Source organism: Lacerta agilis, chromosome 3, assembly GCF_009819535.1.
Source record: "Lacerta agilis isolate rLacAgi1 chromosome 3, rLacAgi1.pri, whole genome shotgun sequence".
Taxonomy (NCBI): domain Eukaryota; kingdom Metazoa; phylum Chordata; class Lepidosauria; order Squamata; family Lacertidae; genus Lacerta; species Lacerta agilis.
In genome coordinates this window covers 60775731-60792546 of record NC_046314.1, presented here as the reverse complement: position 1 = coordinate 60792546, position 16816 = coordinate 60775731, and the positions used below count along the sequence as shown (strand labels likewise).

Genomic DNA, 16816 nt, shown 5'->3' with positions numbered 1-16816 from the left:
AGGCTTAACCCTTTGTTAACCTGTATGTACAACATCAGGGATGATGGGAATTATAGTCCCAAACATCTGGAGGGCCGGAGTTTGCCTATGCATGATCTAGATTGATATTGTCTACACAGACTGGCAGTGGCTCTCTCCAGGATTCCCGGCAGGGATCTCTCTCAGCCTTCTCTGGAGATGTCAGGCCTTGAACCTGGGATGTTCTGCATGCAGAGCAGATGCACTATCACCAAGTCAGGCTCCAATTTCTAGAGTACCTGACAAGAAAGACATATTTCATATTGCAATACATTGTTAGGTGTACTTAGGCCCATTTATTTCAGTGGGTTGGGTCTAGAAGAAGTTAGTCAAACTTCAGTTCCTCTAAAATAAATTAGATGAGTTAGTCACAACTAACACAAATCCAATTGATTTCAGTGAAACTAAAGCATGACTCCTTTAGATTCAGCCACTCCTCTGGATCTAATCCACTTTGTTTATGGGTTTAAAAAGTCTATGTTGGCTCATAGCCAGACTGTATATGAGTAATTTATGGAGATTAGAGTAACAGGGCAATGAACAAAGTATTATAAATTACTTTTAATTAGACCATCTGTATTTTCCTTGATGGAGTGAAGTAATGCATTATGTCAAAGTATGAGGATATTTTTCAATTCACTTATGGCTTTGCAGCACAGATATATGCATATCAACTCAGACGTAAGTCCCACTGAGTTCCATAGGATTTATTCCCAGTTAAGAGTGCCTCTCTGTTCAATTTACTGGGCTAAGTGTTAGTTCTTCAGGATTTTAGAAATATATGGTGAGGTCAAATCATATCAGTATCTGAAGAAGTGTGCATGCACACGAAAGCTCATACCAATAACAAACTTAGTTGGTCTCTAAGGTGCTACTGGAAGGAATTTTTTTATTTTGTATCAGTGAAGTAAGTGAAGGATCATTGATGTGCATGGAATGACAACACAGGAAACTATAATTTGTTGGGCCAATCCATTTTTCCTCTCCATCAAAACATGGTAATTTTTATCATGGACTTCAGGCAGTTTTAATAGACCTAAATTAGTCCTAGGTAGCATGAAGGAATCCTCATTCTTTTACTGCACTTGATAACAATAACAGTGTGGAACAGATACAATTACTTTATGTTGATGAATAGTAGCAGGCCTGTGCTTACACTAGGAATTTGAAATGACGGTTTTCCTAATCTCAGCTTTACTAGTAGAGGGGTGGTCCACAAGGCTGCCTGATGTCCATTATTAGTGTTACCATGAACCGACAGAGAACAAATTGATCTGCCTAACATGGTAAGTCCCAGTACCTGTGTGCCCTGTCTGATTTTAGCAATGTCAGAGTCATGATTATCCATTGAAGGGGCTGTGGATGCCTGATAGTCCAGATTCCCTCTCCTGCTTTCCTCAATGTCAAGCAGCTGTCTCAAGCATTCACAAGTCTAGCCAAGTGATAGCAAAATAGCCAGATGGCAATTCTATCTATGGCTGGCCTGGAGTGGATCATACAGAAACCAACTATCTTTCTGTGCTGTGTCCAGAACAACCCTGGGATAATACAGCATACCGCAGGGCAAGTCAGTGGCAGAGCACATACCGGTACTTTGCATGGAAAAGGTCCCAGGTTCAATCTCGGGTTTCTCCAGGCAGGGCTGGGGAAGACTCTTGCCTGAAACCCTGGATAAGTGCTGCCAGTCAGTAGATGATGCTGAACTAGAGGGATGAATGGTATAAGGCACCTCTCTGGTTTCCTAAGGTTTAGCAGCCAAGGCTTGTCCCTTAGTTTGTATAGCCATCTGCTTATGCTGTGCATGACTCAGGCCAGTTCTTCTGTGGTAGGTGGGGGAAGTATTTTCCAGTATAGGCTTTGTTGTGGTTTATGGACCCTGAATTTCAGTTTTCTCCTTGCTATCCAGGTCATGTGGTGCTCCTGATTTACTTTGCAGTATAGCTAGGCACAAGGAGTGTTTTCACATGTAAAATTAGTATGTGCCTATTAGCCCCTCCTGAACTAATTGTGTGGCATTTGCATTATAAACGTATTTAAGGAAAATCCAATTTAAGCTTCACCTGTGAAAACGCCCTTAGTCCTTTGAAAATCAAGTTGCAAACACACCAGTGTGTAATCTACTTTTTCTTCCTTCCCTCTTATTTAGCAATATTTCCTGTGGGACCTTTAAGTGTACTTACTTCCTCATCCATCAAGTTAATTTCCTAGTGGTTTATTTTTTATTAATCACATCTACTCTCCAGGCAACCCACCTGCAGCTCAACTGCTTGTCTTGGAGTTGGAAAACAATTCTATCTTCATTTCAATATTTGAGTGGAATTCCCTATGCTCGGTAATTACATTTAGGTAACAGATGGAAAGACTCTCAGATTGTGCCAGATGAACAGTGCAAACCTACTCAGTGATAAGACTCTTTGCATTAAATAGGGCTTACTCCCGGGTAACTGGGAACAGGATTGTAGCAGAATTAATTTTAACAGATGAGCTATTGACAGAGAAAAGGAAATTACTTACCAGGACTCACAGATGGTACTCTGAAAACTCTTCAGGATTGGCTTCCACCCACACCCAGAAAGAAGCAGGACCCACCAACTTTTGACTGAGCTGAAAAGGTGCCTCTACCCTGCTCCCCAGATAATTTTGGACCAGCAGAAGGGCTCATTGGTGTTTTATCTCCTGTTCTATGCTTTTGTGATTTACATCTAATAAGTGATATAATCTCACATTTAGATTCACATCTAAACACTGATATGAAACTTCGACCATTCAGGTCCTGGCACGATACCATCATCCCCAGCCATTGTGCCAGAGCTGTTCCTTCTGCTTTCATGTACCACATGGACCAAGACCCATAGCTTCCTTTGTCTCTCCAACCAAAGTGACACTTGGAACTGTACTGTGTCTATAGTGACCCTCAGACGCTCTGCGTTTTGCATGGGAACCAAAGCACTCTTAGCAGTCTTCACCACAAACTTGTGCGCCCTGAGGCATTCCAGTGTCATTGGCACACCTCAGAGGCTCTGTTCTGTGGAAGGTGAGTGGATCTGCGTGATATCTAGGTATCAACATAGAATGATCCACCCTTTGTTTGGTCTGGTGGGCCTGACAAAATGCTACCATGATCTTGGTAACTGCTCTAAATGCTGAAGTGAATGTGAAGGGTATGGCTCTGTCTTGGAAGTGCAGTAGCAGAAGCACAGAAACTATTTGCCAGGTAAATGGGCACCATGAAGTTGCCCTCTGTTGTGGGTGCTATGATCCATCTCTGTGTTTGCATCAGAACATACCTCTTCCTCAGGAACTAGGTCACTCAGCCACTTTAGGTCAAGGATGACCCTGAGTTCCCTGCTATTCTTGGCCAACTAAGAGAGAATTGAAGTAAATCTTCTGGCCCTCTAGAACTGCTTCTATGGCCCTGATTTCTAGCACCTGTTTAATGTTCACCACCATCATGTAATGCTTTGGCATCACAACTGCCCTGATCTTGTCCCAATGTTGTTGTGGCATCTGAGGTTGTGTGAACCCATGTGTTCCAGAGGTAGGGCAGTCAATCCCCCACATCTGGCAGTTTTGGACTTTTTAGTTTCCCTGTGGAAGGAAGATGAGGAGCTTAAAGGGAATTGGTGGGTTCTGGTGACTTGAACCACCTCCATTTGCTAGAGCCCTGTAACTGGCACTTGAATTTCTGTGAGGTCAGAAAGGGGCGTGACTTATGAGAGACACTGAGAAATAGAGAATAGGATTGAGTTGTATTCAGTGTAGCATGAAGTACCTCCTTGTGCAAGTGGAACAACTTCCATTTGCACAACAGGACTTTCCCCATTCCCCTCCCTTCTGTGCCCCCGAAATCTGTTTTGGCCTGCCCCCCAACCCTCTGGTGCAGAATTGGGGGTGGCATGGAAGTCCCATTGCACAAGCAGAAGTCATTCCACTCACACAAGTACCGGTAATTTGCTGAATACCGCCCAATGAGTTTTCATATAAAAACTTTTGCACAATGTGTACATTGACTTACAAAGATCACCCTGCCCTCTTCTTGAATTTACTATCCTTGCACCAGATCTTTATCTTGATGGATAGTATGTAGAAGTTTCCCTCCCACAGGGCTGTCACTTGCCACTTCAGCCGGAGTCTGGGACTCAGAGGCAAAGGATTGCAACAGCAGATTCTTGAACTTCTGCCATGCTTCTGTACCACAGTTCCAGACCTGCCTGCCCTAGTCTGGCAGGGGCATTCTGTCCTCAACAGCTGTGCTAGCTGGCTGCTGGGAGTTGTACCACAATAAATATGGAGGGCAGCATGTTAGCAGAGGCTGGGCTTTAGTCTGTGGTTTATTTCCAAGACTCAGTAAAATTAATGCCTGTATAACCTTCTATTTTGAATTTTCAACTTGGAATTTGCCAAATATACAATGTGATAATGATTAATTATAGGAATGGTAAATCAAGATTGCCTACCAATATCAAATAGCAATCTGTGCTCCAGCTGTTCCAGATGAGCCATCCTGGTCAGTCATGTTAGTGATGGAAGTGACAGGTATCAGCTCAACTATTTGCAAGTGTACACAGACTGTACACTCACTGAATGTTACGTGTGAACAACTGTGCAAGTATACAGCTGAACTATTTGTGTGCACAGAAGGAACAGTTGTTGAATGTAACATGTGAGCATACATAATGAATTGCTATTGAGATGCAGACGTATGGATGTGCTGTGTGAAGATGTCATACACAAGTAAATGTTGCTGTGACTGGTGATGTCTCTGTGGCTCCCAAAAGTACTTTTGGGATCACAGAAATATATGCAGAGATTCCCATTAGACATGTGTTTTCTGAGACTGTTTTAAAGAAGGGTTTAAAGCAGGCTGAGACCCTAACCTGCCTACAGACTGTCTCGCCAGAGTGGTACATGCTCTGGTTATCTCCCGCTTGGACTACTGCAATGCACTCTACGTGGGGCTACCTTTGAAGGTGACCCGGAAACTGCAATTAATCCAGAACGCGGCAGCTAGACTGGTGACTGGGAGTGGCCGCTGGGACCACATAACACCAGTCCTGAGAGATCTACATTGGCTCCCGGTACGTTTCTGAGCACAATTCAAAGTGTTGGTGCTGACCTTTAAAGCCCTAAACGGCCTCGGTCCTGTATACCTGAAGGAGCGTCTCCACCCCCATCATTCGGCCCGGACACTGAGATCCAGTGCCGAGGGCCTTCTGGCGGTTCCCTCACTGCGAGAAGCAAAACTACAGGGAACCCGGCAGAGGGCCTTCTCGGTAGTGGCGCCCGCCTTGTGGAACGCCCTCCCATCAGAGGTCAAGGGAATAAACAACTACCTGACATTCAGAAAATACCTGAAGGCAGCCCTGTTTAGGGAAGTTTTTAAACTGTGATATTTTAAATGTATTTTAATATTTGATGGAAGCTGCCCAGAGTGGCTGGGGAGACCCAGCCAGATGAGCGGGGTACAAATAAATTATTATTATTATTATTATTATTATTAGGGAAAACACAGCTTGGTATTTAGTGGGTTAACCTGAAAGCCTGGAACTCACAGCTCAATTCCTTGCTTTCTGAAACTGCAATCCAACCCATACACACAGTACTGGAATTAAATCCCACTGAACTCGGTAGGACTTGTTTCTGAGTGGACAGGTGTAAGAGTTGCATTATCAGTCATCTTGGAAAGTTTTATTAGCTTAAATAATTTGAAAACATTGCTATGTGAAATGTTCTAAAATACCAGTATAGCAGGGGTGTCTAAACTTGGGAAGCCAGTGGTCACATTTGTAATTTTAAGGAAGTGCTGTGGGCACCAATCACTAAATGTCTGTCACTGGGTGTTTGGAATCACATAAAATGGCTACTGCATCTGTTTTAAAACTATTGGCCCCTATTTTCTTGACTTTGGGTTGATTGGTTTCTGAATCAGGAACATCCTAAAAACTAGAAAACTCATTAAAATATGTATATTAAAACCCTATATCCCATTTCCCCTTATTTTATTCCACTTCACCTGGATGAAAGTTTTTTCTTAAAACAAACCAAAGCCAAGGACTGCTGTGATGTCAGTAAATGTTCAGTATTATATGAAGGTGAATTCCTAGTCAACAAAACAATGGAAGGCTTCCACTGTATACATTCCACTGGTCTTTGAAGTCAAGCATATTATGTGTGTCTTCACTAGCAACTTTTGCAGCATTGATCAAGAATAAAAACGACTTGACTTTCCAGAATAGGTTACTACGACATCAAGCGGCCATTCAGATTAATTGCACAGGCAAACCTTCCAATTATTTTTAAGCCAATCTCTACACATTAATTTCAGGAATTTATTTAAGAGTACCGACTGCAAGCAGAATAAACAAACAAAAGTTATTTTCCTATGGGAGGGATTCGGCACAGTCACCTCTCTTTCCCCGTTTTGCTCACCATCTATTCGGGTGGAATGTCGGTGATCACGGTGGATTTCGATTCTAGGTTCAAATTAGGGTAACCAGAAAAGAAGGCCATAATTTAGGGCTCGGCGCTCAAGTCTGTCGGAAAGCTGCGGCACCTGTTTGTCAGTCTCTGCTCTCTGTTTGATGTTTTATTGCCTTATTATTTTTATTATTCTGTTGGAAGCCGCCCAGAGTGCCTGGGGAAACCCAGCCAGTTGGGCGGGATATAAATAATAAATTATTAATAATTAAAAAATATATTATTACTACACTGAATTAGGGAGGAACTCTGCGCGTGCTCAGAGGCACGCCTTCGCATTACTGTACCCGAAGCTGAACCCATACTATGCAATTTGTTAAGCCTGATAAACCCTGTACAAAAGAGATGAACTTGTGTTTATTTAATGAGCACACGCTCATTCTTTCTACAGGGCTTGAGGAAGCGCTCCTTTGGAAAAAGCCCACGGACCTTCACAGGGGATTTTAAACTTCTGCTCTCCATACCGAGAACCATGGTCTTTACAAACAAACAAGGAAAAAAAACAACACCCCGGCGAAAGGAAAGCATTTGTCTCATTCGTCTAAAAGGCAGGCAGGGAGGACTAACATTGGCTGTGCCGTGAGCAAGGCCCGCCCCACATTCGGCACGGCGGATTGCGACCATAGAGAGCGAACGTTTACGATGCAAGAACGACGTTACCTAGATACCGCAAGAGCGCCAAGGTTGATCCGGAAAAGGAAGTGCGTGTCTGGTCCCTCCTTTTCCTCCGACCTCCATTTTGTGAGGTGCTTTTCGACGGCCTGGCAGAGGCGGGCATTCAGTCGGGCTGATACGGTCTCGTCCTCTTTGAGACGCCGCCGCCGCCGCAGCAGGTTCGGTTGCCGCCTTCCTCCTCCTCCTCTTCCTCCTCGTCGTCGCCATGACGGACCGCTACACTATCCACAGCCAGCTGGAGCACCTGCAGTCCAAGTACATCGGGACGGGCCACGCGGACACCACCAAGTGGGAGTGGCTGGTGAACCAGCACCGGGACTCGTACTGCTCCTACATGGGCCACTTCGACCTGCTCAACTACTTCGCCATCGCCGAGAACGAGAGCAAGGCCCGCGTCCGCTTCAACCTCATGGAGAAGATGCTGCAGCCGTGCGGGCCTCCCGTCGACAAGCCCGACGAAGCCTGAGCCGCCTGCCCCCCCCCACCCCCGGAAGAGAAGGGGCGGGAAACGGCAGCCGGGGCGGGGGGGGGAGATAAACTTTGGGAAGCGCCGCGACGGGACGCAGCTTCTTCCCTTGCCTGAGGCCGCCTTCTCTGGAACAAACCCTGCCCCTCCGTCCCCTCCGGCTGCTTGTTGCGCTCCCGGGACCAACTTTCTTTCGATTCCCAGGCACCTTCGGAGAGCGGGGCTTGTGAACTTCCCTCAACTCTGCCCCGAACTGCGAGAAGCCCGCCCAGCGCGCGAGACTGAGGCAGATGGTTCCCCTTGCACGGAGGCGGCGTGAATTTCTTGGAAGAGGCCTGCAGGACTCCTGAAGGCGACGCGTCCCCGTCCCCCCGCGCCTCAGTCCTGATTTTGTAACTTGTTTTTGGAGGAATTTAGGAACTATTTAATAAATTCCACACTCTGCCTTCTAATCTGTTTTGTGGTGATTCGTTAATTTATACAGGAGACGTCAGTAAGGCTGTATTTTTGAGCAAGTCCCGTTGAACTCAGTGAGTCCCATTCAACTCAATGGGACATGCTTCTGAGTAGACCTGCATGGGATTCATCTGTAATGGACAGCACAGGGCAACCAAATACCTGCATTTCAAAATGTTATAGCGTTAAGTGTGGCTGTGAAATTGCTCTCAAATATTTGTGGATATGTACAGAAGCAATGGATCCCCCCCCGCGCATACATTTAGTTGAGGGTTGCTGTTACTTTGCTTCATGCAGGTCTCTCTTTTAATTACCATTAAAATGACTGGAGGCTGCACAACATATAATACTGTATATTGCATATTTTCCACAACCATCACATAAGGTCACCTAGGTTTGATTAGTCTGTTGATCTTTTCTTTCATTAGTAGCAAAACCCAGTGATTACATGTAGCTAACCAATATAGTGAGGGGGAAAAATACTTAGCAGTAAATAAAATTGAGGGGGGGGGATGTCGTGGTGAACAAATAGGAAACACTTGGCTTGGAACATAAAATTACAGCATGTATGTGTGTGCATATGATTCCATCGTCCATAACCATTTGCTACTCCTGTATATTTGCCGGTTGCAAATATTGAGTCAACTCCCAGGAATTTGATCATGTTTCTTTTATTATTGCATAGTTCGAAAAGTCATACAGGTCTCATGAGACACAGGATACAAGTTTATCGGTGAACTAGTTTGCTGGACTCCTGGGCTGTAAAAAGTAAGTGCTCTTATTCAGAGGCAAGGGGCAACATGCCACCCTTATTTTTTGCCCTGTACTGGAACCCTAAAAGCAGTAAAACATTAATTTAGGAGGGCTGTGAAATAAAGCAGATCATATACAATGGTATAAGTTTCTCTTTTCTCTGAAGGTGGACTCTGTTAAGACAGTTTCAAAGTACAGATCAAGAGTACTTTGAAATGGTTCGCTAGAAAACCTTGAGAAACATATATATTTATACTCCTGATACAGATGCTGGTATAGCAATACATGGTTATTTTGTCTGATTTTGTTTACTAAAAAGGATATTGTAGGCCATATGCTGAAGAAATGAGAGTTGCATAAATGGGTACAAATAGCAAAAGGTCATGTTTACATTAAGGTATCTGGTGCTTGCAGTAAGTTTTGTATTTCCACATTTTACAAGCTTATTTCTGCTATATAAAAAGTTCTTTGGAATTATCATTTTTCCTTGATTGGTCTGTTTCTCAACTGTTTTTCATGGATTTTAAGAGAATTAAGATTGGATCACTCATGTACAAACCCAGTGATGTAGTTACTTTGTTCCTTACCCAGGCTCCTTCCCAAAGGGAATTGCAGATGCTTTTTTCTGCAGGGTTCCAGCAGAGGTTTCTGCAGCATGCCCTTAAAAATAACAAATCAATTATACCTCTTTAGAATCCTTTGCAAAAATACATTCTGGGCATAATCCAGAAAAAGTCTAGCACTGATTTCATTTGTAGAATTACAGTGCATTCCTATATATGTTTGCTCAGAAGTTCCATTGAGTTCAGTGGGGCTTGCTCCCAGGTGAGTATAGGATTGGAGCTTTAAGCATTAAACTTTCATTGTGTTTTGAAAGTGCTTGACTGTGGTTATTTCCAGTCTTAAGATCACTATGCTAAGGTTTGCTTGGTCAAAGTTTGTGGGTTTTTCTACAACCCAGTTTTATAATAGGAGCCAAAGGCAAGAGTACATAGAATAATTTTGAATATTAATTTCACTCCAAACAAAATGCTATATCCCTTCTCCTACTGTTTCTAGAATTATTTATATCTTCCTTAGCCCTTCGAGCCCCCAAACAGGTTCTCTAGGTAGTTTACCTAAATAATCCAAAAAGCAAATTATATTGCATATCAATTAATAAATTATTAGTTCAAAAGTAGTCTATAAAGCCATCGTAAACTACAGAACACTCACCTACTAAGCCTTATGATATTGTTAGAGTAGTTCTAATGGTCTCAGAATTGGCTTAACCAGAACAGTAAAAGCATCCATGCAACAGCAGCAAAAATGAATCTTCTACATGGTGGTTTTAACGATAGGACATACTAGCTAATGAATGTGAAATGCTATGAAATTGTTTAATTTTAAAGTTTGGGAGGTGCAGTTGAAGCAGGAATAATTTCTGTGTTCCTCAAATATTTCTGAGCATTAATTCAACATTATTTTTGCTACTTACCTATTACTACTTGGCTTGGATCAGTGCCTTCCTGTGTCTTGTTCTGAAGCAGTGTTCCCACAGCACTTGTTAGGGTTGGTTCTTTTTTGGGAGTTGCTTGCTTGCCCTGGAAAATATGCAGTAAATATATAAAGAACGCTTTAGCATACTTTCATTATGCAGTACAGTTGATTTATCACATCTGTATCCAAAAAGCTTAAGGAAGTGTACATGGTACTATCATATGTTTATCCTCTCAACAATCCTATGATGTTTAGGTAAAGAGTGACTGACTACCCAAATATTTTGCGGGGGCGGGGCGGGGCGGGGCAGAATTCAAACCGATATTTCTCTGATCCAACACTATCCACTACACCACATTGGCCCTTCACTAACTGAAGTTGTGTATTAGCTAGAGTACTTAGATTCTCCCCCAAACCTCTCATAATTGTCAGCAAGACAAACTGGAGGAGAAAAAAACCTTAGAAAATTTGCTTTATGGCAGGTAAAGGACCCCTGGACAGTTAAGTCCAGTCAAAGGTGACGGGTGTGGCGCTCATCTCACTTCAGGCCAAGGGAGCTGATGTTTGTCTGCAGACAGCTTTCCGGGTCATGTGGCCAGCATGACTAAATCGCTTCTGGTGCAACGTAACAGTGACTGAAGCCAGAGCACACGAAAACGCTGTTTACCTTCCCGCCGCAGAGGTACCTATTTATCTACTTGCACTGGTGTGCTTTCAAACTGCTAGGTTGGCAGAAGTTGGAACAGAGCAACAGGAGCTCACTGTTGTGGGGATTTGAACTGCTGACCTTCCGATTGGCAAGCCCGAGAGGCTCAGTGGTTTAGACCAAAGCGCCACCTGCGTCCCCTATAGCAACCCTACAGGGACTAAATAATTTATGCATTTTTTTTTTAAAGTGAAAACCCTCCAGTCTGTTTGTTAAAATATTTCTGCACATTTTCCTATGGGTTTTTGTTTGCAAATTCTGGTTTGACTGGTTTATTCATCCATCAGTCTTTTCTACAGCACAAAAAATGTGACATTTGGAAACATTTTGCATTTGCTTTTAATGGGAGAAGAGCACTCTAGAACTTTTAGAGTGAAGTGGCAAAAATTAGTATAAAATAAATAATTTTGCAATGAACATGTATTCATTGACCATAATATAATATATGCTTAGGGATGGACCATGACTTGTTACTGCCTACACTGATTGGCAGAGGCTCTCTAGGGTTTCAGGTAGGTGATATTCCCAGTCCCAGATGTACATGCCAGGGAATGAATTTGGGACCTTCTGCATGCAAAGCAAATATTCCACTACTGAACAGCAACCCATCTCCAGAATTCATGGGAAAGTGAAATAATTAATGGATATACCGGTACATTTGGCAGAACTCCTTGTTTTTATTATTCTATATAGCTCCTGGAAGAAGGCTGGGATAAAAATGTGACTAATGGCTTGAATACAATAAAATTACTTACAGGGGGTGCTTTGGATCCTTTCTGACCTGGAGCAAATGCACGCCTGGCTGCTTGTTCTTTGCAGAAATTGATGTGCCTTTCTGCTGCAGCCTCATTAAACCTTCTCATGCAGTAAGGACACTGAATATAATCTGAATATAACAAAGGAATGAGGGCTATAAAAGCAATTTATATAGTACCTGGGAGACAACATCATCACTGTTACAAAATATATAAATAATGTGAATATGCCACAATGAGCCAGTTTCCCGTTGTCATCTGAATCCAGATTCATGGCTTAACTCTCCTGGACAAACCGTGAGCTATAAACCACAGGACAGCTTGGTTACAGCTTGTGGTTAGGCTGGAGAAAGCTAAAACAAGCCCAGGCTGGGACAACATGCTGAGCCAAACTGGTTTAGCTCAGCATTGCACAGTAGCAAAACAACTCAGGAGGAGCAAAGCAGACACAGTCTCCTTCCTCTCCAGTAGCCTGCACATTCATGCTAAGCCATGCTTTGAATTAGAATGATGTGTGAATCAGGCTTATGTTTGCCATCTTGCAGATGAAGAAATTAGGTTGAGAGAGACTTGCCACTGAAACAGTAGCTGAGTTTAAAATTATTCCCTTGAGTGGAAGTCCAGTACTATCCACTAGCTCTGTTTTAGTTAATTGTTCTAATGACTCTCTGAGTTAGACCCAGACTGCCTGTGGACAGAATTGTATCCACGGGATGTTCCCACAGGTGAAGGCAGTGAATATCTCTTCCTCTCTGCAGGAGATTTCTCTGAATCTTTGGCCCCTCTGTGAGCCTGGACCCAACCCTCTATTATTAAACAAGGATGAACAGCTTCAATGCAAGTAAATAACCTGGATTAATGGTTGGAGGCGGAGGCGGAGGCAGAGGGCGGCCTTCTTTCATAGCTATAGTGGCCAGTTTGGCTGACCGGATGGCATTAATGAAGTTCTCATGTTGTTGTCTCCAATTAGATTTTCTCTCTGGCTGGGCCTGAAAAGGAAATACTGGAATCATATTTTTCAGTCAGAGGGTGCATTAATAGATACATAGTCCTAAACTGTTTTTGAAAAGAGAATTTCAAGAGATGTTAAATGCATTATAATGATGATGAAACAATAACAAGCAATAATAAAGATTAATTATCTATTAAACACAGGTAATACAGTACCTTGGTTTTCTTGTGCCAGGTGCAGAAGAGGGGAGATAACTATGGCAGTGTCACCTCTAACAAATGAGTGGGTAGGAAGGATGGGGTTTGGGGTAGGAGCTTTGTAAACGGTGGATTTAGGTGGGAGCCAAAGCCTGGGCTTGGTGGAAGATTTGAAGAGGGAGGGTATGGCAGCCTGTGCATAGATGGAGAGAAATTAGAGAGCTTGGTGGGTAAGGGCAAGGAGATGAATTTCTTAATCTTGAGTTGAAGAATCATGGAATCCCAATGCTCACCTCTTATTTGAGGCAAGTATAATATATTCTTAGGATCTGTATTTCTGAACCAGGAAACAGCAATTAAACTAGATGTTAATATGAGCCCCAAATGGATGATTCCAAAAGCACAGTTCCATAGTGAATGAAGAGGTCTCGGAGGGCTTGTAAAGAGGAAGAAGAAGAAATATGCACTTACTTCCTAGTAGGCAATGTAAGGGAAGCAGAGTCAGAGGGATAATCTATGACTCAGTGCTACAGTAACTTCTACAGGAAGTTTCAACCCTGTGTATTAGCGCAGTCCTTCTGTCGAGCAAACAAGTCACCCCCAACTCTGTTGGGAAACATCCCTGAACTGATATATTTGAATCGAGTTGCATGCCTAATTCAAAAATACCTTTGGGGGTGGCTTCCTCTTTACTGTTGGAATGTCAGTTCCCTGCAGTCGCTGTTTCAAGGAATTAAATGGCTTGCGCTTTTTGTTGAAGACTTTTCTGCATATTGGTTCATGTCGTGCCTAAGATGGAGAGACACAGAGAAAGGTCTGCCAAATAAGGGTTGATCAAAATTATGTTATACTGAGCTCTAAATGTAGGGCTCCAGAAATGAAAAATGAAAGGTATGATTATGTCAAGCCTTCTTGATTAGTGTGCCCAAGCTTTTGGGAGTCAGCAAAGGAGATGATCCCTAACTTGTATGTATATCTAATTACAGTACCTATGTCGGAATTCTATCCTGGACATGGAATAAATGTGGGTGCCTAATTTGACTAATTGGGGATCCTTCTGGTTTTCTCATGTTAAATATTAATAAGGTAGGTGTGTGTGTTTTCCCTAGCAGAAGTGTAATTATTTGGCTGTAGTGCCAACCAAGTCGAGTGGCTTGCTCATCTTTGATTGGCTCAGGCTGTTGCACCTGTAAAGATATAATCTTGTAAACAAAGTGGGATTTTAAAAACTTTTTTGAAAAAAGAAGCATCGGTTTCTCTTGTTCTGTTTTTATGCTGCGTCCAACGTAATGCCTTTGTAAAAGTCCAGTTTGAGGACAATATATAAACCATCCTGGACACTTTAAAATGGCCTGAACAAGGGACTTTTAAAACTTGTGACTCTGAATCCCCCTTGCTAATTGCATGTTAACTAAGCAGTGAAGGAAGGCGTATGTATGCCTAAGTACCCAGGAGGCCCAGGTTCAAATCCCTACTCAGTCATGAAGTTCACCATGTCTCCTCAGTCTAACCTACTTCAGAAGGTGGTTGTGAGGACAGAATGGAGTGGGGAGACCCATGTATACTCCTTGGAGGAAAGATGATACATAAATGTAGTACATTAAAAAAATAAGTAAATGGGGGGGCAGCTCTTGTGTTTATTGATATTCCATGTGGCCTTATCAATTATGTGGTGGCAGCTGCTAAGAAAGAGTGGCAATTAAAGGTAGTTTAAATGGGAAGTGAAAATGTAGCAGAAGGTGGCATGGTCATCCAATATTCAAAAGGATTCCTGAGTACATGAACTTGAACTGGCCCAAACTGCCCAGAGTTAAGGAACTGAGAAACACATTGCTTCGTGACCCCATGGACCAGAGCACGCCAGGCACTCCTGTCTTCCACTGCCTCCCGCAGTTTGGTCAGTGTCATGTTTGTAGCTTCAAGAACACTGTCCAACACATTAACATATGTAAAAATGTTGTGAAGGAAACATTGGGAATTGTTTCTAAGATATGTGAGGTATGCGTGGAGCTTCCATTTATTACCAATTTCTCTTTGCATTGAATAAAAGGCAGGGATGAGGGATAGTTACTGTAAACACTAACAAGTACCGTACTTCCAAGTACTTGCCTGTCGTTATTTCTGCTTTGAATTCCTTAAAAGCTGCAGTCTATGAAAGCTTCTGTAAAGTTAACTTCAGCTGTGAACCAGCCTAAGACTGCTACTGAATTCATTCATTAACAGAGTCATTTTCTATTCTTGCTTGGTCAATTATCTTAAGGTTGCTTTTATGTCACTAAATATATTCAGTGGTTAATTGTCTTGTTTTTACCAGTGCATCCTGTGTAAAATGTCTTCCACAGATTTCACAAGAAAGTAAATTCTGGCTGCTAGCATCTGTGTGAAATGGAAGAATACAGGTTATTACTTATTCAAGGTTTTCTAACATCCAAGAAATCCACACCATCTCATTTTTTCTCTTCCCATTTTGCTTCCCCTCTTCTCATGCTATTAATCCAACTAATACTGTTTTTTTAAATACAAATGCTGCTATGTGCCAATAAATCATAGCCCTTTATTAAGTTAGAAAAAGAATTAGACAAAGTCTGCACATGAAAAAAGGGTGCTTCCAGGATATTACAATGTTAATACTTTGAGTGATGTATTACTTATCATACTCACTGCATGAATGAGTGTAGCTTGCATGACTGTGGTCTGTTCAACATGTTTGACATATTTCTATGAATAGATTCTGCAAATATCAGCCAGTATGGACAAACATTTACTTAAATGTAATGAAGAGCAGAGAGCCTGTGCAAAACCATTCACTGATAAGTGATAAGTTACCTACAGCTCAAAGTAAAAATTGAGAATATTACATACCTACAGCTGCTGCTTTATTCCCAGGAATCGCACTCATCTCATAGCGCAGTGATATCAAATTCTGCCTTTAATACTTTTTCAGGGAGACAGGAGCACCAGGTAGTTTACTCTTGCTTATCTAGCTCCTTTACTTGTAAAAGCCCAAGTTAAATGTCATTGGCTGACAGTTAAAACAATTATGACACATGCAACCCTTCCATCCAGTGATGCACATGAAAACAGAAGTTAAGCTGCTCTGAGTACATTTGCTTCCTCTACAAGACAGTTATCAGTGAGTGTTGTAGTAAGGAGACACCTTGACTTAAGACAGATGTTCAATAAGGCAGTTGCTTCTTCAGCTACAGAAACTTCTAAAGTAGTTAAAACTAATAGAGGCAAGCTTGATTTGCCAAGGTGAACTGTTTACCATTGACTCCGTCCCTCCTTATTAAGTGGACAGCTAAAAAAAGTGCTGTAGGAACCACAAGATGCTCAGGAAAGGTCCTTTGAGGGAAATTCTGGGAGGCTGCGCTAGCAATGTATAACCATGATCACTAGATCGAATTTCCATGTTCAGAGGCAGTAGAATACAGAGGCTGGACGAAGATCATGCTCAACTTGTGAACATTTCATATTCATCTGGCTAGCTGCCTGTAGTGCTGAAATATATGGGTCTGCTAGTGGAAGCCCATGCAAAGACTGCTGCTGGCACAACATGGCTTTCCTCTCCTCCCACAAATCAGTTCTGGAGGTTCAGGAGAATCGCCAGAGCAGCACACAGGGTGAAGAGAGGGAAAATCATTTTGTCAGGCAAGCAGAAATGCCCAAAATTATCTCCTTAATGCTATGTTGCATTCTACCATTGGACTCATGGCCTGATACTTTAACATGAGGTTCTTAAGACAACACCCTGCCTCTGCAATCACAGGAGTTGGTAATTTCTCTTGAACACCATTCCTGTAAGCAGCAACACAGAGGTATTAACTTAAAAGTTAAACCAAGTTTTGAAAGTCTAATTGTTATAATGAAAACAGACAAAAG

At 42.5% G+C, this 16816-nt stretch overlaps 2 protein-coding genes across 2 annotated transcripts; one reads left to right on the top strand and one right to left on the bottom strand.

The window, feature by feature from the left end:
• Nucleotides 1-7329: 7329 nt before the first annotated feature.
• On the top strand, nucleotides 7330-8088 carry SF3B5 (splicing factor 3b subunit 5). Its single transcript, XM_033143927.1, has one exon. It carries the CDS (start codon nucleotides 7376-7378, stop codon nucleotides 7634-7636), a length of 261 nt encoding a protein of 86 aa, XP_032999818.1. The 5' UTR covers nucleotides 7330-7375; the 3' UTR covers nucleotides 7637-8088.
• Nucleotides 8089-8747: 659 nt separating this feature from the next.
• On the bottom strand, nucleotides 8748-16001 carry ZC2HC1B (zinc finger C2HC-type containing 1B). Its single transcript, XM_033143926.1, has 7 exons — nucleotides 15797-16001; nucleotides 15246-15310; nucleotides 13604-13723; nucleotides 12636-12774; nucleotides 11786-11916; nucleotides 10323-10428; nucleotides 8748-9505 (listed from the first exon to the last, which is right to left on the bottom strand). Exons 1-7 carry the CDS (start codon nucleotides 15831-15833, stop codon nucleotides 9429-9431), a joined length of 675 nt encoding a protein of 224 aa, XP_032999817.1. The 5' UTR covers nucleotides 15834-16001; the 3' UTR covers nucleotides 8748-9428.
• Nucleotides 16002-16816: the final 815 nt, after the last annotated feature.